General features: G+C 41.1%; 1 protein-coding gene across 1 annotated transcript in view; it reads left to right on the top strand.

Moving 5' to 3' along the window:
• Nucleotides 1–10,024: 10,024 nt before the first annotated feature.
• Nucleotides 10,025–23,382, top strand: part of LOC142652040 (programmed cell death 1 ligand 2-like) — a 123,920-nt gene continuing 110,562 nt past the window's right edge. The window contains exons 1-3 of the mRNA XM_075827416.1: nt 10,025–10,116; nt 15,110–15,472; nt 17,596–17,871. Of these exons, the coding sequence (XP_075683531.1) occupies nt 10,062–10,116; nt 15,110–15,472; nt 17,596–17,871 (694 nt within the window). The 5' untranslated portion in view covers nt 10,025–10,061. The remainder of the gene's footprint in view (nt 10,117–15,109; nt 15,473–17,595; nt 17,872–23,382) is intronic.

Raw genomic sequence — 23,382 nt, 5'->3', positions numbered from 1 at the left:
AATACTGTTACAATGAGTCCCCCCTTTTTAACCCCTTCCCCCCTGCATGCATTCTGGGCCCTAATGACCAAGCAATTTTTTGGTTTTTCCATCGTCATATTCAAAGAGCTGTAACTTTTTTATTGGTTTATTTTTCAATGGCACCATTTTGGGGTATATAGAATTTTTTTATAAACTTTTTTTTTGGGGGGGGGGGGATATAAAAAAATAACAGCAATTTAGCCATTGTTTTATGCGTTTTACATTTACGCCGTTTACTGTGCGGCGTAAATAACATGCTACCTATATTCTATGGGTCGGTACGATTACAGCGATACCAAATTTGTATAGTTTTTTATGTTTTATTACTTTTGTAGAATAAAAACACTTTTGAACTAGAATAATTTTATTTTGTACTGCCGCTTTCCAAGAGCCATAACTTGATTTTTACATCAATGTCGCCATATGATGGCTTGTTTTTTGAGAGACTTCATTGCTACCATTTTTGGGTACATGGGACTTATTGATTAACCTTTATTATTTTTTTGGGGGAATGGGACAAAAAAAAATTCAATATTGCCGTTGTTTTTTTACATTTTTTTTACGGTTTTCACCCTGCGGTGAATATGCTAACTTAATTTTTTGGTTCATTACGATTGCTGGGATACCATATATGTGTAGTTTTTATTTTATTTTTACACTTTTACTAATTAAAACCATTTTTTATGGCTTTCTTTTTTTTAATGTGTACTTTTTTATAAATTTTTATTTCACATTAATTATTTTTTCAGTCTCACAAGAAGACTTCACTATGCAATCTTTAGATCGCAGATATAATGCTTTTGGTATACTTCTTATACGAGAGCATTATTCTCTGTCAGTATATGGCCAGGGCAGACCTGGGGGCCTTTGTTAGGCCCCCGGCTGCCATGGCACCCCATTGGATTTCCGCAATTGCATTTGCGAGCCGCCGATGGGTGAAAGAGGGAGCACCCTCCCTCTGTAAACAACTGAAATCCTTCGGTTGCTAATGACCGCGGCATTTGAGGGGTTAAATGGCCGCGATCTAAGTAAACTTTGATTGCTACCGTTGGAGCAGGAGCCCAGCTGCCATCAGACAGCTGAGCCCCGGCTCCAGCCTGCACGGGAGACTCGTGCAGGACGTTGATTAGGCCACCGTGAAAAGGCGTATCGGCGGTCATTAAGGGGTTAAGGATGTTCTGCTTTTTTGCACTTATAGGTATACTTATAAGTATTCACCACCGCTATCTAGTTTTATAATATACTCTCCTCAAAATTGAAATTGCAAGACCAAGAAGGGCAAGCCATAAGGCTATGCAAATCAAGGAGGTAGCAGATGTCGCTAAGATCTGAAAATGATCACATTTTCAAGCACCTAACCCCAATCTGTGGCATGTGGGAGGGGCATAAAAGCCAGATTGAAAGCAAAGTTTTTTAGCCACATGAAGTCAAAAATCGGATCAAGTGGTGTGGCATGATTGTGCGATTTCTCCTATTCGTCTACGTGCCAGTAATCCCCACATGGCGCAAACTGAGCAGTACAGAATCCTTGAACTGAGAGACCTTGGTTTAGCACTCCGGCAGATCTCTACGTGCCTAGGCCAAGATGTCAGCTCTGTACAACGTTGCGTGTCTCTGAGGTTTTGAGAACAACAACAAATGGGAATGACAGCAACAAGAGGTGCGCGGAAGCGAACCTCTGCACGGACAAATCATCTGATTGGAAGAGTGGCACGTAGTGATCCATTCTGTACTGCAAGTGAAATTGTATGTCACATCCCAAGTCTAGGGCAGTAACAAGTCTCGACACAAACCATCAAAAGGTGTTTGCACCACATTGGGCTACGAGCCAGACGTCCAGCTACAGGTATTCCATTGACCACACGCCACCGCTCTCAAAGGCTATCATTGTGCACAGCAAGAAGGCAATGGAGGCTGGAATGGAGGTCTATCCTCTTCAGCGATAAGTCCCGCTTTTTTCTCAGATGCAATGATAGCCGGAGAATGGTCTTTAGACCACATGGGCAACGCCATGAAGATGTCTTCACAAGGGAATGTCACACCGGTCCTACTCCCGAGATTATGCTGTGGGTCGCATAATGTACGGTAGCCAGACCCCTCTAGTCTACATTTCAGGTACAACAGCGTTACATTGATTTGGTCGTGAAACCAGTGGTACGACCATTTCTCCAAAGTGTCCCAGAAGCCGTTTTTCAACAGGACAACGCCAGGCCGCATGTTGTTCTGTTGCTTCTGTGAGCAGCCTGCGTTGCCTAAACATGCTACCATGGCCGGCAGCATCTCCGGACTTGTCTCCCATTGAGCACATCTGGGACGTCAATGATCTGCAATTGCAAAGGGAGCTCCCAGCAGCCAATCTTGATGATTTGCATGCCCAAGTGCATTCAGCGTGGTATAATATTCCTCAGACAAACAATAATAAACTCACTGATAGCATGCCAAGGCGTGTAGGTGCGTGTATTTCTGTGCAAGGTGCTCATACTCGATACTGAATAAATCAACATGTTTGGAATATTTTGTTTCCATTTATTTATCATTTGCATATCATTAAAGGGGTTGTCCACGACCAGACAACTGATGGCCTATCACACAGGATAGGTCATCTGTATATAATCGGTGGCGGTCCAACACCTGGACCCTCCACCGATCAGCTGCTCCAGCTGCCTTCGGGCACCTGACGTCCATGCCGGAAGCAGATGTCTCCGGACCGGTCACAGAATAGCGGTCGAGCTGTAGTACTGCAGCCATGGCCGGCCTTAGCTACGTGCGACAAGTGTGGTCGCACAGGGCGCCGGCCGCCATGCTGTAAGGGGGGCGCCAGCGGGTGAATTTCTCCCGCTCTACGGCTACAGCTTGGGGCGCCAGCGGGCCAGGTGTCACTCACTGACCTCACTACTGGCCTCCCCGCCCCACTGCCCCTCCTCGTCTTACATCCCGAGTGATGATCAGGCGTGATGACATCACTCAGGATGCAAGACAGGGAGGAGACTATCTTACCATGCGTTCCTGGTCTGGCTATTTCCCCAGGGCTCCGCTCCAGCAGCGGCAGCAGGCACAGTGCACTATAAAAAGCCCAGAAGGTCAGTCAGACTGTGGGCTTTGGTTGTATGGGGGCACTGATGGGGGTCTAAAAATGGCAAATGGGCAGAGGATTCAGTGCCACCTTGGTGCCCATTTGCCACTTATTGCCCCTTTAGTGTCCTGTTCAGTGCCCTTTCGATGCCCATTTGCCATTTATTGCCCATTTATTGTTCTTCTGTGACAGAGGGTGCTAAAGGGGCAGTAAATGGCAAATATTCATCAAGGGGGAACTGAACATAAGGGGAAATAAGTGGAAAATGGGCACCAAGGTGGCACTGAACGACACTGTTAATAAATAGCAGATGGGCACATTGTTCAGTTGCTCCATAGTGCAGATTTACCATTTGTTGCCTTTTTAGACCCTGTGCACATTACGTTAAAGGGGTTAAAAAGAAATTCTGTTGAAGCAGTAGAGGAGAAGTTAAAATAAAAAAGAACTTATACTTACCTTTCTCCTCCCAAACGTTCCTGCGCTGGGGGCTCCCGTCACCTCTGTTCACTGTTTGTATACAGAGCAGCTGCAGTGGTGATGTACTGTCTACGTGATGTCACCACTGCAGCCGCTCTGTATACAAACCGAGAACAGAGGTGACGGGAGCCCCCTACACAGGAACGTCTAGGAAGAGAGAGGTAAGTATGGGCTGCTTTCTTATTTTAACCCTTTCAGGACTGAGACATGTTTTGCTTTTTCATTTACGTTTTTCACTACCCGCCTTCCTAGAGCCATAACTTTTTTTTATTTTTCCGTCAATAGGGTGGTGGTTATTTTTTGCAGCATGAGTTGTAGTTTCTATTGCCACCATTTAAAGTACCATATAATGTAATGGGAAACTGGAAAAAATTATTTGTGGGCTGAAATTAGAAAAAAACTGATTCCTCCATAGTTTTTGGGTTTTAGATTTTACGGCTGTCATCGTGCGGTAAAAATGACAACTTAAAGAGGCTCTGTCACCACATTATAAGTGGCATATCTTGTACATAATGTGATCGGCGCTGTAATGTAGAATACAGCAGTGTTTTTTATTTAGAAAAACGATCATTTTTGACGGAGTTATGACCTATATTAGCTTTATGCTAATGACTTTCTTAATGGACAACTGGGCGTGTATTACTTTTTGACCAAGTGGGCGTTGTGGAGAGAAGTGTATGACGCTGACCAATCAGCGTCATATACTTCTCCCCATTCATTTACACAGCACATAGTGCTCTTACTAGATCACTATGTGCAGCCACATACACACACATTAATGTTACTGCAGCGGTCTCCTGGGATGAGAGGTCATCCCAGGAAGCCGGCGTGCAAGCAGGCTGGCTAAGTGCTGCAGTTTTCCGCAGCAGACATTCCAGGAGAGACACTGCCCCACAGTTTGGTGCAGTTTTTCACCCCAAATTCCCTGCGGCGCACAGGGCGGATACGCTGCGTTCTTTTACACAGCGTATCCTATCCGTGTGAACTCAGCCTAAGGCATAATTTACACGAGCGTTGCGCACCTCGGACGTGAAAAACTGAAGTTTTTCACACCCGAGGTGCATCCGTGCTCGGCGCTGCGGGACGTGATGTCTCGCATCCCCCATAGATGAGTCTATGGAGGGATGCGTGAAGCGTGAAAAAATAGGACATGTCCTATTTTCTCACGGACCCTTCACACGGTCCGTTGAAACAACGGCTGTGTGAACGGCCACATTGAATTAAAAAAGGTCCGTGGGACGGCCAATGTTTCAACGGCCGTCACACGGATGTTTAACACGCTAGTGTAAATAAGTCCTAAAGGTAATTTCACATTACATCCTGCCCATTCGTGTAATGTATGCACCGGGAAAGCTCCCAGAATGCATGGTAAACAGTCCCATACACCTGATGGAGGTTAAAAAAACCTCAGTTCGGGTGGAACTGCGCTATTTTATGTAGTAAAAAAAATTATACTGCATAATTAAATGTCCATTTAATGTGTGCGCCAGGAGCTTTTCCGCCGCATATGATAAATGGACAGGCAGGACGTAATGTGAAAACAGCCTTACCAAAACATAGGCCTTGTTCACACTGTGCTAAAAATGGCGGAAAAATCGGAAACAGAACGCCTCCAAACATCTGCCCATTGGGAAAACGGCGTTCTGTTCCGACGGGGCTTTTTTTACGCGGCCGTTTTTAAATATACTGCCACGAAAAAGAAGTGCATGTCACTTCTTGAGCCGTTTTTGGGGCTGTTTTTCATAGGCTCTATAGAAAAACAGCTCCAAAAACGGCTGTTAAAAATGCGACTTTGAATAAAAAACGGCTGAAAATCAGAAGCTGTTTTCCCTTGAAAACAGCTCCGTATTTTGAGACGTTTTTTATTTTGTGCGTGCACATAACCTTAAAAACACTAGTGTTTTTGTAAAGTTCTTTTTAAACTACAGGCGCTTTTGACGCGTATTAATCGCAGTTTTTGGCGTGTTTTTATGCCGCTCAATCAGAAATCCCATTGACTATAGAAATTAGGTACAATTTTGGCGCATTTTCGCCGTGTTTTACGTGCAAAAGAATTGACCTGACGCTTCTTTTTTATGCGACACATTTTTAAACAAAACGCATCGTGTGCACTAACGGCGCGCTATATCATTAATTTCAATGGGACGCTTAAACCAAGCATTTTTGACGCGTTTTTAGGTGTGACAAATGCACAAACAAAAGCACCAAATGCCGAAAATACATAACCATGATAAATGGAGTGGGGGGCACAAAATGGCAATTCTGCACATGGCACCCTGCAGCCTAAGGCCGGCCCTGGGCCCACTCACAGCGATGGTGGGGCCCTCCGCTCTGCTCCCGCCACTCTGCTCTTCTCCCGCCGCTCTTCTCTCGCCGCTCCCATCACTCTCACTATGACTGTGCGCGGCCACACAGTCATTCAAGCTAGCAGACGTTTGCTAGTGCACGCTTCTAACGCTGCCCGCCAGGAACAGAAGAAGCCTGCCTGTCTGGGAGGAGAGGGGGATACAGGGATAATGGATGCTTTAAACAGGGATCATGGGGGTTAATACAGGGATGATGGCTGGAGTATCCATCATCCCTGTATATATCAACCATCATCCCTGCATATAACCCCATCATACCTGTATTTACCAGCCTGGCTGCTATATACAAGGATCATGGAGGTTATATACAGGAATGATGGCGTTATATACAGGGATGATTGTTGATATATACAGGGATGATGGGGTTATATATGGGGATGATAGCTGGAGCAGCCATTATCCATGTATATAACACTCATCATCTCTGTACACAACCCCCTATCATCCCTATATATACCAGCCATCATCCCTATATATAACTGTATATAACCCCCATCATCACTGTATGTAACCCCCATCGCTCCTGTATATGCCAGCCTGGCTGGTATATACAGGGGTGATGGAGGTTATATACAGGGATGATGGTTGATATATACAGAGATGATGGGGGTTATATACAGGAATGATGGCTGGTATATACAGGGATGATGGTTGATATATACAGGGATAATGGGGGTTATATATGGAGATGATAGCTGGAGCAGCCATCATCCATGTATATAACCCTCATCATCTCTGTACACAAGCCCCTATCATCCCTGTATATACCAGCCATCATCCCTGTATATAACCCCCATCATCACTGTACACAACCCACTATCATCCCTGTATATATCAGCTGTCATCCCTGTATATAACTGTATATAACCCCCATCATAACTCTATATAACCCCCATCATACCTGTATACACCAGCTTGGCTGGTATATACAGGGATGATGGTTGATATACTCAGGGATGATGGGGGTTATATACAGGGATGATAGCTGAAGCATCCATAATCCATGTATATAACCCCATCATCAGTGTACAATACCCCTATCATCCCTGTATATAACTGTATATAACTCCCATCATCCCTGTACACAACCCCCTATCATCCCTGAATATACCGAGTAATATGGTTTTTAAATGTATTTTCTATGAGTATATTAAACTGTTTCTCTATCTGAATTATAATAGTTGCATGCTGTAGGCCTAATTGTGAATGTACTTCTAGCCGCTTCTGGGATTTGTATATGATAAGATTTATGTGATGGATTAGAGCTGATGTTCTCCTTGCTTATATTTGGCTGGTCTACTGCTTTCAAGTATCAACTTGGTTTGGATGTGTATCTCTTTTTGATATACCACTGAACTAGTATTATATTCGGCTATTAAACTTCTATAGATTAGGATGTGTCTCTGACACTGAGACGGCTGCCGTGTCTTCTCCTGATAACTTTATTTACAACTCTATTTTTTTACTTATAAGAGTATGCTAAAACATTACACTGTGTCACTATGACACAGGCTGCTGTTAGGGCAGCACATAGTGTGCCCTAACAGCAGGGAAACTGAATAGACATCTAGGATCTAGAAAGGACCCCAGGGCTGACTGCAGAGGGATTCCCTTGTCTTTGATCACATCACCAGGTTTCCAGTGACGCGATCAAAGAGGGGAGTTCCCTTTGATGATGCCGCGGTCACGGACCCAAGCTATCAAAGGGTTAAACAGCTGGAGTCCGAATGTTTTCCGACCCCAGCTGTATTCAGCAGGCTGCTCTAAGATCAGGAGCTGCAAGTTACAGCTCCTGCTTAGAGGATAAGCGCTCACTGGAGCGCTCATCAGCCTCTTCTACAGCGACGTCAAAAGACGTCGCTGTAGACGAAGCACCTGCACCAATTGCCTTCAAAAGACGGTGGGTGGTCGTTAAGGGGTTAACATGTCTATCGATCCTGTGTTTTTCCAAATTCCAAAACTTTTCCTTCTTGGTGTTGCAATTTCATTGTTAAGGAGCGTATTTGCCATAATGAATCATTTATGACCTTTGAATAAAATGGAATATTAGGATCTTGAGTAAACACAAACCACAGGTTCTGAATAAAAAACGTAATTTATTTAGGGAGGTAGTCACACAGTACGGTTTTGCAATGTTTTTTTCCGCAGGGCTGAAAAACAGCACTGCAAAAATGCATAAATTTGTCCCTTCAGCCACTCCTGTGCAGCATATTTGAACCTTATCATAATAGTAAATATCTATCCTTAACCCCTTCCCTCTTTGGCTACTTTTGACCTTCCTGACAGAGCCTCATTTTTTAAATCTCACATGTTTCACTTTATGTGGTAAATAACTTGAGAATGCTTTTACCTATCCTAGCGATTCTGAGAATGTTTTCTCGTGACACATTGGACTTTATGTTACTGTCAAAATTCGCTCGATATGTTCAGTATTTAATTGTGAAAAACACCAAAATTTTGCGAAAAATTTCAAAAATTTGCATTTTTCTCAATTTAAATGTATCTGCTTGTAAGACAAATAGTAATACCACACAAAATTGTTGCCAATTAACATCCCCCATATGTCTACTTTAGATTGGCATCGTTTTTTGAACAACCTTTTATTTTTCTAGGATGTTACAAGGCTTAGAACTTTAGCAGCAATTTCTCACATTTTCAAGAAAATTTCAAAAGGCTGTTTTTACAGGGGCCAGTTCAGTTGTGAAGTGGCTTTGAGGGCCTTATATATTAGAAACCCCCAATAAGTCACCTCATTTTAAAAACTTCACCCCTCAAAGTATTCAAAACAGCATTTAGAAAGTTTCTTAACCCTTTAGACGTTTCACAGGAATTAAAGCAAAGTAGAGGGGAAATTTACAAATTTCTTTTTTTTTTTTGCAGAAATTCATTTTTAATCAATTTTTTTTGTAACAGAAAGTTTTACCAGAGAAATGCAACTCAATATTTATTGCCCTGATTCTGCAGTTTTAGGCTATACCCCACATGTGGCCCTAGCGTGCAAATGGACTGAATTACCGGCCTCAGAACCAAAGGATAACCTAGTGGATTTTGGGGCCTTCTTTGTATTAGAATATATTTTGGGCACCGTGTCAGGTTTCAGGCCTCTTGCGTGCCAAAACAGTGGAAATCCCCCAAAAGTGACATTATTTGGGAATCTACATCTCTCAAGGAAATTATCTAGAGGTATAGTGAGCATTTTGGCCCCACAGGTTTATTGCAGAAATTATTGGAAGTAGGCCGTGAAAATTAAAATCTAAATTTTTCAAAGAAAATGTTGGTTTAGCTAATTTTTTCTCATTTCCACAAGGACTAAAGGGGAAAAAGCAATGCAACATTTGTAAAGCAATTTCTCCCGAGTAAAACAATACCCCACATGTGGTCATAAACGGCTGTTTGGACACACGGCAGGGCTTAGAAGGGAAAGAGCGCCATTTGGCTTTTGGTGCTCAAATTCAGCAGGAATGGTTTGCGGAGGCCATGTCGCATTTGCAAAGCCCCTGAGGGGACAAAACAGTGGAAACCCCGCACAAGTGACCCCATTTTGGAAACTACAACCATTGAGGAAATGATCTAGTGGTGTAGTGAGCATTTTGACCACACAAGTGTTTCATAGAATTCATTAGAATTGGGTAGTGAAAATAAAACAATCCCTTTTCTTCAATAAGATGTAGCTTTGGCTTAAAGTTTTTAATTTTCTCAACAAATAAAGGAAAAAAAGAACCCCAACATTTGTAAAGCAATTTCTCCAGAGTACAGCAATACCCCATATGTGGTCATAAACTGCTGTTTGGGCACATAGTAGGGCTCAGAAGGGAAGGAGCGGCATTTGGCTTTTGGAATGTAGATTTTGCTGGATTGGTTTCTGGGTGCTATGTCGCATTTGCAAAGCCCCTGTGGGAACAAAACAATGGAAACCCCCCAGAAGTGACTCAATTTTGCAAAAATACACCCCTCAAGGTATTCAGCTAGGGGTGTAGTGAGCATGTTAACAAATATTTACAAATACTAAAATTGGTCTGATTGGTCAGAAATCTGTGTGTGTAACCCAGCATTAGACTTTTTTTTCCTATATCAACAGATTGGAGCTTTTTGTGTCTACTAAGGTGTATTGGTCCAGCCAAAGCATGTTGTGCATCAAGCTTTCCTTTTTTATATTTTTGGATTTTCACACAATTATTGGTAAGTGACTTTTACATATTTATCCTCATTGTTCCATTACATTACACAGTGGCGGACACAGACAGCTGAGGGCCTATGTTAAAAAAAAAAAGTATATAGGCCATTTGCTCTCTAATATCTCATAATCGATAATCCCCTTATATCTAACAATCCATAAGTAATTGTTAGCCAAAAAATGTATTAGCTTAGGCAATGCCATGCAATCTAATAGACAGAAGAAATCTGCTTTAACCCCTTCCCGACCACCCCACGTAGATTAACGGGCTGCAGCGCTGGTCCTTGTGCCTGCAGCCCGTTAATCTACGTGTGCTCCTAACAGAGCACACAGGTGGTTCCCGCAGCCTGGCATCTCCCAGTACAGGCTGCTACTAGCAGCCTTAGTACTGGGGGAAAACATTGGGTCGGATCACAGCCGTGATCCCCGCCGATTAACCCCTTAAATGCGTCGGCAGGCTTCCGGTCTGCCATCTATGGAAGGCGATTAGGTCCTGCCAGAGGCAGGACCTAATATGCCCCCTGTCAGTGTGAAACTGACAGGTATAATACCCAGCAATACATAAGTATTGCAAGGCACTATAACAATGATCCAACAATTGGATCTTCAAGTCCCTAGTGGGACTAAAAAAACAAAACGTTAAAAAAGTTACAAAAAAATGTACAAAAGTTAAATTTCAAAGTAATAAAATTAAAAATCGCCCTTTTTCTCTTATAAAGTCTTTTCTTATTACAAAAAAAAATAATAAACTATGCATAATTGGCATCGCCAAGTCCAAAACTGCCTGAACTATAAAAATATAATGTAATTTATCCCACACGGTGATCGCCATAAAAAAATAAAAACAGAAACCGGAATCGCTATTTTTAGTCACTTCAGCTCCCAAAAAATTTCATAAATAGGGATCAAAAAGTCACATGTACCCAAAAATGGTGCCAATAAAAACTACAGTTTGTTCCGCAAAAAACAAGCTCTCACACAGCTTTCTTGATAGAAAAGTAAGAAAGTTGTGGCTCTTAGAATATGGCGACACAAAAATGAAATCACTTTTTTAAAACTGTTATTTTATCGTGCAAACACCGTAAAACATAAAAAACCTATATACATATGGTATCGTCGTAATCGCATCGACCTACAGAATAAATTAAATATGTACTTTATAATGCACGGTGAATGCTGTAACAAAAAAGAATAAAAAACAATAGAAGTTTTCACGGCCTAATAACACTTAATTCAGCAAAAACCTATGGGATCAAAATGCTCACTATACCCCTAGATAAATTATTTTTAGGGCTGTAGTTTCCCAAATGGGGTCATTTCTGCGGGGTGTCCACTGTTTTGGTTCTCAGGGGCAAATGCGACATGACACCCGAAAACCAATCCAGCAAACATGGGCTCCAAAAGCCAAATAGCGCTCCTTCCCTCTGAGCCCTGCCGTGTGTCCAAACAGCAGGTTATTACCACATATGGGGTATTGCCGTAATCAGGAGAAATTGCTTTACAAATCTCGGGGAGCTTTTTCTTCTATATTCCTTGTAAAAATTAATCATTTCTACGTTTTGTTGGAAAAAATTTAGATTTTCATTTTTACGGACTAATTCCACTAAATTCAGAAAAAAACCTGTGGGGTTAAAAATGCTCATTATATAACTTGATGAATTTCTTGAGGTGTGTAGTTTGCCAAATGGTGTATTTTTGGGGTGTTTCCACTATTTTGGGCCCACAAGACCCAACATGGTGCCCAAAATATATTCTAATAAAAAGGAGGCCCCAAAATCCTCTAGGTGCTTCTGAGGCCGGTGCTTCAGTCCATTAGCACACTAGGGCCACATGTGGGATATTTCTAAAAACTGCAGTATCTGGGCAATAAATATTAAGTTGCGTTTCTCTGGTAAAACCCTTTGTGTTACAGAAAAAAAAATGGATTAAAATAAATTTTCTGACAAAATAAAGAAATTTGTAAATTTCCCCTCTACATTGCTTTAATTCCTGTGAAACACCTAAAGGGTTAAGAAACTGTCTAAATGCTGTTTTGAAAACTTTGAGGGGTACAGTTTTTAAAATTGGGTGACTTATGGGTTTCTAATATATAAGGCTCTCAAAGCCACTTCAGAACTGAACTTAAAAATATAAAAATAGCTTTTGGAAATATCTTGAAAATGTGAGAAATTGCTGCTAAAGTTCTAAGCCTTATAATGTCCTACAAAAAAAAAAGGATGTTCAAAAAAACGATGCCAACATAAAGTAGACATATGGTAAATGTTAACTAGTAACTATTTTGTGTGGTATTGCTATCTGTTTTATAAGCAGATACATTTAAATTTAGAAAAATGCTATTTTTTGCAAATTTTCTCTAAAGTTTGGTGTTTTTCACAAACAAATACTGAATTTATTGATCACATTTTTCCACTAAAATAAAGTACAATATGTCACGAGAAAACAATCTCAGAATCACTTAGATAGGTAAAAGCATTCCCAAGTTATTACCACCTAAATTGACACATCAGATTTGAAAAAATCGGCTGTGTCCACAAGGCCAAAACAGGCTCAGTCCTGAAGGGGTTAAGGTGATAGTGAGCCCCCTTACCTACAGTCCTGGCCAAAAGTTTTGAGACTGACAGAAATTTGGGTTTTCACAAAGCTTGCTGCTTCAGTGTTTTTAGATCTTGTAGAGATGTTTCTATGGTTTACTGAGTTAAAATTATAAGCATTTCATATGTTTTTAAACTTTTATTGAGAAATACATCAAGTTTATGCAAAGACTCATCATTTTTAGTGTTGACCCTTCTTTTTCAATACTCCTGCAATTCCCCCTGGCATGCTGGATATCAGCTTCTGGACCAAATCCTGACTGATGTTAACCCATTCTTGCCTGATCAGTGCTTGGAGTTTATCACAATTTCTGAGTTTTTGATTGTCCACCCGCTTTTTGAGGATTGACAACAGGTTCTCAACGGGATTGAGATCTGGGGAGTTTCCTGGCCATGGACCTAAAATGTCAATGTTTTGTTCACCGAGCCACTTAGTTATCACTTTTGTCTTGTGACATGGTGCTTTATCATGCTGGAAAAAGCATTGTTCATTACCAAATTGCTCCTTGATCGTTGAGAGAAGTTACTCTTGGAGGATGTTTAGATCCAATTTATTATTCATGGATGTGTTCTTAGGCAAAATTGTGAGTACACTGGAATTAATTCCACTGGAATTAATTGTGAGCCCACTCCCTTGGATGAAAAGCAACCCCACACATGAATGGTCTCAGGATGGTTTACTGTTGGCATAACACAGGACTCATGGTAGCACACACCTTTTCGTCTCCGGACAATCATTCTTCCAGATGTTCCAAACAGTCGGAAGGGGACTTCATAACTAAATAACTTTACCGCAGTTCTCTGCAGTCCAATCCCTGTACTTCCTGCAGAATGTCCGTCTGTCCTTGATGTTTTTCTTGGAGTGAAGTAGCTTCTTTGTTGCCCTTCTTGACACCAAAAGCCTTCGCTTCACTTTGCATGCAGATGCACTGACACCTGCCTGCTGTCTTTCCTGAGCAAGCTCTGCACTGCTGTTGAACCGATGCCGTAGCTGAATCCTCTTTAGGAGACAGTCCTGGCACTTGCAGGACTTTCTTGGGCACCCTGAAGTCTTCTTCACAGGAATTGAACCTCTCTCCTTGAAGTTCTTGATGATGCGATAAATGGTTGATTTAGGGCAATCTTACAAGAAGCAATGACCTTGCCTGTAAAGCCCTTTTGATACAGAGCAATGATGACTGCACGTGTTTCCTTGGAGGTAACCATGGTTAACAGAAGAAGACAATGATTTCAAGCACCATCCCCGTTTTAAACCAACCAGTCTGCTCTTATAATTCAATCAGCATGACAGAGTGATATCAGCTGCCTTGTCCTTGTTAACACTTTCTCCTGAGCCAACGAGAAGATCACTGAAATGATGTTAGCAGATCATTTTGTAGCAGGGCTGAAATTCAGTGGAAATGGGCTTTTTTATGATTAAGTTAATTTTTATGGCATGGAATGACTTTGTAAATAATTGCAATTCATCTGATCACTCTTCATAACAATCTAGAGTTAATGCAAATTCTCAATATAAAAACTGAAGCAGCAAACTTTGTGAAAACCAAAATTTGTGTCAGTCTCAAAACTTTTGGACAGGACTGTACTGGGCTCCTGCAGCTGCACAGGTTGCACCAATGGTATGTTTACCCCTGACATTACAGTTCTACATTATTTGTTCTGTAGCTAAATATCTTTTGTACAAAATGGTCAAAGTTACAGTTATTTATCCTCAAACATTTTGTAAACAGACAGACTATACAAGAATATCTATAGTTGTGTACGACCACTTTGCCCAAAGAAAACATTTATTGTCCTTGTGCTTAATGAGTGCTTTCTTAGATTTCTGTAACTCCCACTAATTACAATGGCAACGTGGTTTAGTACATGTAGTCAGTTCTTCAATATAACCACTTCCACGACCTGTTCTTCCTCTTTATGACTTGCCTTTGCCACAACATGGGCTTTTGGTAGATTGTGAAAATATCAGACATGCTTGAATGGATTATTTACATAGGGGCACTTCCAAAAATGAAAGAATGTAGGCTGACTGAAGTTAAAAGGGTTTTTCATGGAAATCCTATTATGAAAGTCAGACATGCCATAAACGTGTGATGCCCACTGGTATTAAGAACAAGTGTCTTTGGTACATCATTTCCAATGGAGATGTGGATGTAGATGAACAATCATTTTCTATTGAAATTAAGGGGCTTTATAAAAAAAAGCTTTGCGTGTACATGACTAATGGACATGTCATAAATTTGATTCCATGGAAAACCCCTTATATTGCACAACTATTTGTTTTTAGGCCTGTTTTTCTCTTTGTGGTTTCTGACATGCTTTGTGACTTTTTTCAATAACAATGTCATTAATTGTGGACTAGTATATAGTGTAAGATTAATTATATTTTATTTTTTTACCGATTTAGCATTTTTTGTAGTGAAAGCTCCAAATTTGACTTATACTGCAAGATATGGGGACACAGTACAAATGATATGTAATTTTCCAGTTCCAAAAGAAGATGACCTAAATAAACTTACAGTGTCCTGGCAACATTTTCCACCACAGCACGATGAAGCTAGACAAGTAACAATGTTTACCAATGGGAGAGAATCTGTTTTAAGCCAGGAGAAGACATATAATGGAAGAGCAAGTTTATTAATCCAAGAGCTGAAAAATGGGTTGGCCATTTTGCAAATTGGAGAAGTGAATCCCACTGATGCAGGAACATATTTATGTGTTTTACAACTTGGTGGATCTGATTACAAGGAGATAACGCTTAATGTCCAAGGTTTGTTGTCTGTTAGGTTGATTGTACAGTAATGCAATTTTTCCCAGACTTTGACTCAGAGGCGTAGCTAGGTTCTCCTGCACCCGGGGCAAAGATTCAGCTTGGCGCCCACCCCCCCAAACTCTTTCCCGACATATTCCTTCCCACTCACCATGTTTGCTTTCTCAACCAATCAATGAGGTGTAACTTTTTTTTGCACTTTTATTTGAATGTAGCCATTTGTAAATTTACAAGCAGTATAGTTCTATGTGCGGTCCTTGTTTTGCGGATCCGTGACATGCAGCCGTATAAATGGCAACGGATGTGTACTTGAGGCCTTAGGCCTCGTGCCCACTTGAGTTTTTTTCATCAAGGTGCTATCCGTTGTTTGAACTGTTAGCACCCTGACACATTCATTTCAATGGGTCCATGCACACTTCCGTTGTTTTAACGGAACCGTGCCACAGTTCCCTCAAAAATAGGGCAGGTCCTACTCCTGTCCGTTTTTGATGGAACAGTCTCGGCCTTTGCATTGATTTGGTCCGTGAAACAATGGACTGCACACGGAAGCCATCCGTGTGAGGTCCGTGATTCACTAAACCGTCATTAGCGGCAGTACAACGGCCGACGGAAGTGTGCTTGAGGCCATACAGTCAAATCCTTCCTCCCCACTTAAACAATTTATACAGATCTCCCTTAACCCCACCCATAATATTCACAGTCAAATCCCCCCGCCCACACAAAAACCAAAAACGATTTATAAACACACACACACACACACACACACACACACACACACACACACACACACACACACACACACACACACAGTATATACACACACACTGTATATATACACACACACACACACACACACACACACTCACACACACACACGAACACATACACACACACACACACACACTGTATACACACACTGTATACACATACACACTGTATACACACACACACACACTGTATATATACACACACACACACACACACATACACACTGTATATACACACACACTGTATATATACACACACACACACTGTATACACACACACACACACACACACACACACACACACTATATATACACACACTGTATATATACACACACACTGTATACACACACACACACACACACACACACACACAGCTGTACTTATCAGTCCGGAGCTCCGTGGAGCGATCTTCATGTTATGAGGGGTCACATGTTGCAGGCAGGAGGAGAGCTGTGTGTAAAACTGCTCCTCCCCCGCCCTCTCTTCCTCCATGCCTGTCTGCTACCTGGGGCTGAACACTTCAATGGTGTTCTCCTCACAGGCAGAGTGTATAGCTGGCTGCATTATATGACGTCATATGTGACATATAATGCAGCCGCCCGGAGCAGACACGCTCTGCCTGTGCAGGAGAACATTGTGCATTATATTTACACAGCTCCCGCTCCTGTCCTATGCGCTGCCCATGGCACTAAATGTCTATGGGGGTACCGGCCCGAAGGTCACATGCCTCCACTCCCCTGGTTGGCGCCCCCCTTCCTTCCCTTGTAGTTGCGCCCGAGGCACATGCCCAGCCTGCCCCCCCCCCCTAGCTACGCCCCTGCTTTGACTTATCCAGGCATCCCCATTTTCAATCGATGGCACTGCAACATATTGATGAGTAAACTAATGATGCTATAAAAGTCAAGCTTGACTCGCTGATTGGTTGATATTACTAAGTTATTAGATCCCAAAAATACAGTCAAGATACATTATGTGGCAAAAATACAGTCAGATACATTATGTGGCATTAAACCACTGTGTTGTGCAAAGTAAAAAAATCAAATCAATGTTAAGCCTGACTTTAGTTATACTATTGTTACACTTTAAACTTTACATCATTATTAATTGTGGTAGATTTAATGAGGCAATTGACACTTTGAAGGTGTCCTTGTGTATCTAGTTTTAATGGTAAAATTTAACAAAACAGTACCTTTTAATTGGGTTGCAAACAGAGCCTAAGGGATACTTTATCAATTACAACACAGTTGTGTGAAGCTACATGATTTATATTCCGTTACACTCAACCACATTCTTTTGTACATAATGTGCATTTATATTGATTGATCGTGATTTTTTGTAAATTATTTTCATTACAGCATCTTACAGAAACATTGAGACTTCTTCTCATATATCAGAAGACAATGAAATATCTTTGATGTGTGAGTCATTAGGTTTTCCTAAGGCAGAGGTATATTGGAAAAAAAATGAAGTTAATCTAAGTTTGCCCGTAAATACTTCCCACACTCAGACTCCAAATGGATTGTATAAAATAACAAGCACAATCAAAGGCATAGATATGAATCAGCGCTACAATTGTGTGTTCTGGAACAAAGAACTAAATGAGGAGACAGAAGCTTCGCTGAAACATTCAGGTACTTTCTGAGAGTATATTTATTTACTAAAAACAAAGCTAAAGAGCATTATCAATGCTTGAAATATGATACTTTCCTTTTTCAAAGAATATATATTACACTATCTATACATAGTGCCAAGATAATTCTCACATATTTAAAGAAAATTAAATTAAATAATATTTCTTGTTTAGCGTTTTCTATTTAACACATATAGTTTCACATCTGTGCCGCCATGTGTACTACTGCAGGTGAGTACCCGTGGTGGTACAGATGTGAAACCGTGTATAACTGTCAAAGTTTCTTTCTTTCTTTCCTCCTTCATACACAATACATAAAGGAACAACAAGAAAATAAATTGAAAGAAAATGTCATGGTCGTATGGCGATGATGTCACCGCAATGAGCGTCCGGGTGCCAACACTAACGACCTATTTAATTTCTATAAGTTTCTATTTTGTTTCCTAATAAGGGATTGCATTAATAGAAAACATCCAATACATTAGTCAATAAAAAAATATATCATCTTACAGAAAGAATGCAGGAAGTACATACAATATATAATTTATATGTAATCCAATAAAGAAAGATAGAACGAACACAAATAGAAGAGTTTAAGGTGCCAAGCTGAGGCAAAAACAAAGTGTCCCTAGATTATTATACAGTTATGAAAACCACATTGAAGAAATCATAGAAGGAAAGAATATTAACCTTAAAGAGGCTCTGTCACCAGATTTTGCAACCCCTATCTGCTATTGCAGCAGATAGGCGCTGCAATGTAGATTACAGTAACGTTTTTATTTAAAAAAAACGAGCATTTTTGGCCAAGTTATGACCATTTTTGTAGTTATGCAAATGAGGCTTGCAAAAGTCCAAGTGGGTGTGTTTAAAAGTAAAAGTCCAAGTGGGTGTGTATTATGTGCGTACATCGGGGCGTTTTTAATACTTTTACTAGCTGGGCGCTGTGAAGAGAAGTAACATCCTCTTCTCTTCAGAACGCCCAGCTTCTGGCAGTGCAGATCTGTGACGTCACTCACAGGTCCTGCATCGTGGCGGCCACATCGGCACCAGAGGCTACAGTTGATTCTGCAGCAGCATCAGCGTTTGCAGGTAAGTCGATCTTACCTGCAAACGCTGATGCTGCTGCAGAATCAACTGTAGCCTCTGCTGCCGATGTGGCCGTCACGATGCAGGACCTGTGAGTGACGTCACAGATCTGCACTGTCACAAGCTGGGCGTTCTGAAGAGAAGAGGATGTTACTTCTCTTCACAGCGCCCAGCTAGTAAAAGTATTAAAAACGCCCCGATGTACGCACATAATACACACCCACTTGGACTTTTACTTTTAAACACACCCACTTGGACTTTTGCAAGCCTCATTTGCATAATTACAAAAATGGTCATAACTTGGCCAAAAATGCTCGTTTTTAAAAAATAAAAACGTTACTGTAATCTACATTGCAGCGCCTATCTGCTGCAATAGCAGATAGGGGTTGCAAAATCTGGTGACAGAGCCTCTTTAAGCCTGTATAAGAAGGGGGAGAAGGGTAGGTGCTCTAATAAATGAATTCAAAAGGTAAAAGATCGAAGTTGCTAATGGGGAGGAGCTGCCAATATTGAATTTTTCCAACACTCCCAGGCATGAATAAATGTATACCATTTGTGCTGGGTGTTTTCAAACATATATTCGTATCTATGGTTAGTGTTCACTTTCCTGATAATCTCGGGTAAAGATGGGATATCAGCAGAGGCGTAACTAGGAAAGACTGGGCCCCATAGCAAACTTTTGACTGGGACCCCCCCTCCCCTGGGTGTCACATAACCCCCCCCCCCCCTTGTAGATAGTGCCTTTTTTACAGCCCCCCTGTAGATAACGCCATACAGTCCCCTTTGTAGATATCTGCCAGCGATCACACATGTGTCCCCTAAAATACATGTCTTTTAGTAGGACACACTGTAGGTCGGATTTTTTTGGGAGGGGGGACGCTGTATGGCGTTCCCTACAGGGGGGGCTGTATGGCGTTACCTACAGGGGGGGATGTATGGTGTTCTCTACAGGGGGCTGTATGGCATTTTCTACAGGTGGGGGCTGTATGGCGTTCTCTACAGGGGGGGCTGTATGGCGTTCTCTACAGGGGGGGCTGTACGGCGTTTTCTACAGGTGGGGGCTGTATGGCGTTCTCTACAGGGGGGGCTGTATGGCGTTACCTACAGGGGGGGCTGTATGGTGTTCTCTACAGGGGGGGCTGTATGGCGTTTTCTACAGGTGGGGGCTGTATGGCGTTCTCTACAGGGGGGGCTGTATGGCGTTCTCTACAGGGGGGGCTGTACGGCTGCTACGGCGGTAGTTACGCCGATGGATATCAGGTATTTTACATTGTTGGGCTATAGTGGTAGTGGTTGCAATTAAAACATTAGATAGAACCACCCTGTATGGTATAGGTACAGAATCTAACTAGAATTAGAGAACATATTGGAAGTATAAGAAATTATGACAAATTGGAAATGGAGACTAAAAAACTAAATAAACTGTTTCAACCTACACCAGTCGCTAGACATTTCAAATACTGTCATAATCTCAACCTCAAAGAACTATCAGGTTGGGCCATTTGCCACCTCACCACAGGAATCGGAGGTGGGGATGTGGATTCCATATTGCTGAAAGAGGAGAGCAAGTGGATCTTTAAAATGAACTCTGTGAGCCCAAATGGATTAAACGAATCCTTTAATTTTGGCTGCTTCCTCTAAGGATGTGATAAATTCACAATCATTTTTCCTACCATGTTTCCAATTTGTGTACATAAATAATGCCACATGATGTGCTAAAACATGTTACAAGTCTAGTTAACATCATAAGATGTCCACTAAAAAACTTGAGAAAAAGGTAAAACAATATGGAGAACAATCACGGTCGTGCACAACAATGTGCCACGATTTTAAGGAATATTCACAATATGGCTACCTATACGTAAATGATTAAAAAATATTGTAGAGGTCCAAACCTCAAGAATATTAAGAATATAATAATCACGGGATTGGCACGTATGTGGCAATGATATCTATATAGATACGTAAATACTCTATATTAAACTATATGGAATTATAGCTTACAGCAATGATGTTTAATTCCATTTTAAATTTCTTAACAGTGTATGAACCACATAATATGTGAATATATGTTTTCTGTGTAGAATTATCACAACTGGTAATCTGAATACTGTATTTAACATAAAGGGTTAATTATATGGAATGTATTAAATATATAAAATAAAAAAATAAAAAAAATAAAAATAATAATAAATATAAAAATCATTAAAACAACACAAAAAGAATTAATGAGAAATATAAAAACAACAAAATTTCACAAAACACAAAAAAATATAAAAATATAGTATATAACAAAATAACTAAAAATAAGAAATATTATAATTTATTTGACAATTCCATATAACTTCCTGACCAAATCATCAATATAAAGGAGAAGAATAGATATCAACTTAATGAAAAATTTGTCTAATTCGCCTTGTGTGCTCAAATAAACCAATAAATGGTTAAGAATCCAACCAATCCATCTAAAATTGCTGAAGATACTTTTGTATGTAGTGGTGATAGGTTGCCACTTGTAACAAAGACATACATCATAGCTTTGTTAACAAAGGAAACAGTGTAACAAGTCACCCCTATGCTGATTGGCCATAATTAATGTCAGTCAAATTCTGGCCTATAACAAGCACCAGAAACAAAATGCTCCCGCCCCCGGAAGAAGCTGACTCAGTTCAGTGAAACGTACGTCGGGACATACCGACCCTGACAGTAGGGAAAGATTACAGATTACACAGGGCAAGATTGGAGCCATGAATAATAATTAACTAATCCTGCCGAATTCAAGTCCGCTCCAGACAGCTGGAGGGAACGGACGTAGTGGCGACACTTGAGACCAGTGTGTTGCTGAGTGCCCATGACGTCGCGGCACTCACAGCCAATACTCTGAAACAGCCAGCAATCCTTACAACTGCACGAACCAGTAGTTTTCACTGCTAACAGGCAGGCTGTCTGTTTGCCTAAACACAGCGTACGCTGCTGTCTCTGTATTGCCGCCGAATTGTGTATCGCAGCGGCAACGCTGAGAACACTAAATAAAACACAACAGGCAGTTTGTCTCTCTGCATTGCCGCATAATTAAGAACCGCAGCGGCAACGCTGAGAACACAAAACGCACTCGGTGACCAGCTAGCTGCTCACTGAGATAGATTGCTTTCTGTCCGCGTTGCTGGCCGAGCTGCTGCTTGAGCCAGGAATGGAACAGCAACGCTGGTAACAGAACAAATACAACACAATCTGAAGACCAAGTAACTGCTCATTGACACAAAAATTTTAATCCTTTTGCGCTGCTACTCACCAAAAGTTTGGAGCGGCAACGCTTAAAAGGTAGTCAATGATCAGGCAGTTGCTCATAGAGTTTGAACACAACCTCCTGTAGTGTGCATATGCAAGGTATCTCACAGATACAAAAATAACCCTTGCAGCACCACCTCGTTTATTTCCACCTGAGTAGTAGGGCCAACAAGCTCCCTACCCAGTGGAATTTGTTTAAAGCTGTAATCACACTGTGCAATAATTTAATCAAAATACCACACAATGTGGCAATAAAGGGGACATTGCATAGTATAATCCTTCTCCTACTACACTAGTCGGTATCAATAAAAAATTGAAGGCGACATTGTCCACCATGCTCTACCTTTCCTCCTCTCTCCCTATACCTACATTTTACAGAATCTATCCCTACTCGTAACGGTGTTAACATGGACAAAAAGGTAAAAAGAAGTGTACCTACTCGTCCACAGCCTCTCCAACATCTTTCTGAGGAATTAGGGTACATCTTTGCTAATTTAGAGGGTGTATTGTACCATGGAAAAAATAATTTAAAGTATGTTTCGTGATGACTAGAACATTGAGAGCTTCTTAAAGAGGTTGTAAATGCAATAGGCTGCCATTTGAGGATCGCAAGGTGCTTGGTTGAGACTTAGAAAAAACTGAGTAAAAAGAACAGATTCCTTTTTGAGACTTAATTTGATCCTTTAAAAAGGTAGAGAATGGGAAGGGTAAATGGGGGGTTTATACCAATGACAATTGAGCGAATTTGAAGATATCTATCAATCAAATTCCTGAAGAGCAAATTTAGCCGAGAGATTAGAGAAGCTACAGAGAGTATCTCTTGGAATAGATTATCTATGTGAGTGATTCCAGCTTCTACTAAGTAAAGTAAAGAGATATTGGGAATCATAATTGCAAGGGTGGCTAGAGGAAAATAATTCTGTCTTAAAGGGTATTTCAGTTTTATTAATCTGAAGAAATTCTTTCCACATTTGCAGGGGAACTTGGTCTGTGGGGAAATGATTAAGGTTTTGAGAGCAGTCAAATGGGGTAGCTAGAAGAAGGTTTCTTAAATTTGTGACCCGAGAAGCCTTCTTCTCAATTTTCCCCCATAATTTATCACCAGAGAGGGACCACCATTGCTGCACTTGATCCAGAA

The sequence above is a fragment of the Rhinoderma darwinii genome, chromosome 1 (assembly GCF_050947455.1).
Source record: "Rhinoderma darwinii isolate aRhiDar2 chromosome 1, aRhiDar2.hap1, whole genome shotgun sequence".
NCBI classification, from domain to species: domain Eukaryota; kingdom Metazoa; phylum Chordata; class Amphibia; order Anura; family Rhinodermatidae; genus Rhinoderma; species Rhinoderma darwinii.
The sequence above is the reverse complement of the archived record's forward strand: the minus strand, read 5'-3'. Positions and strand labels throughout refer to the sequence as shown.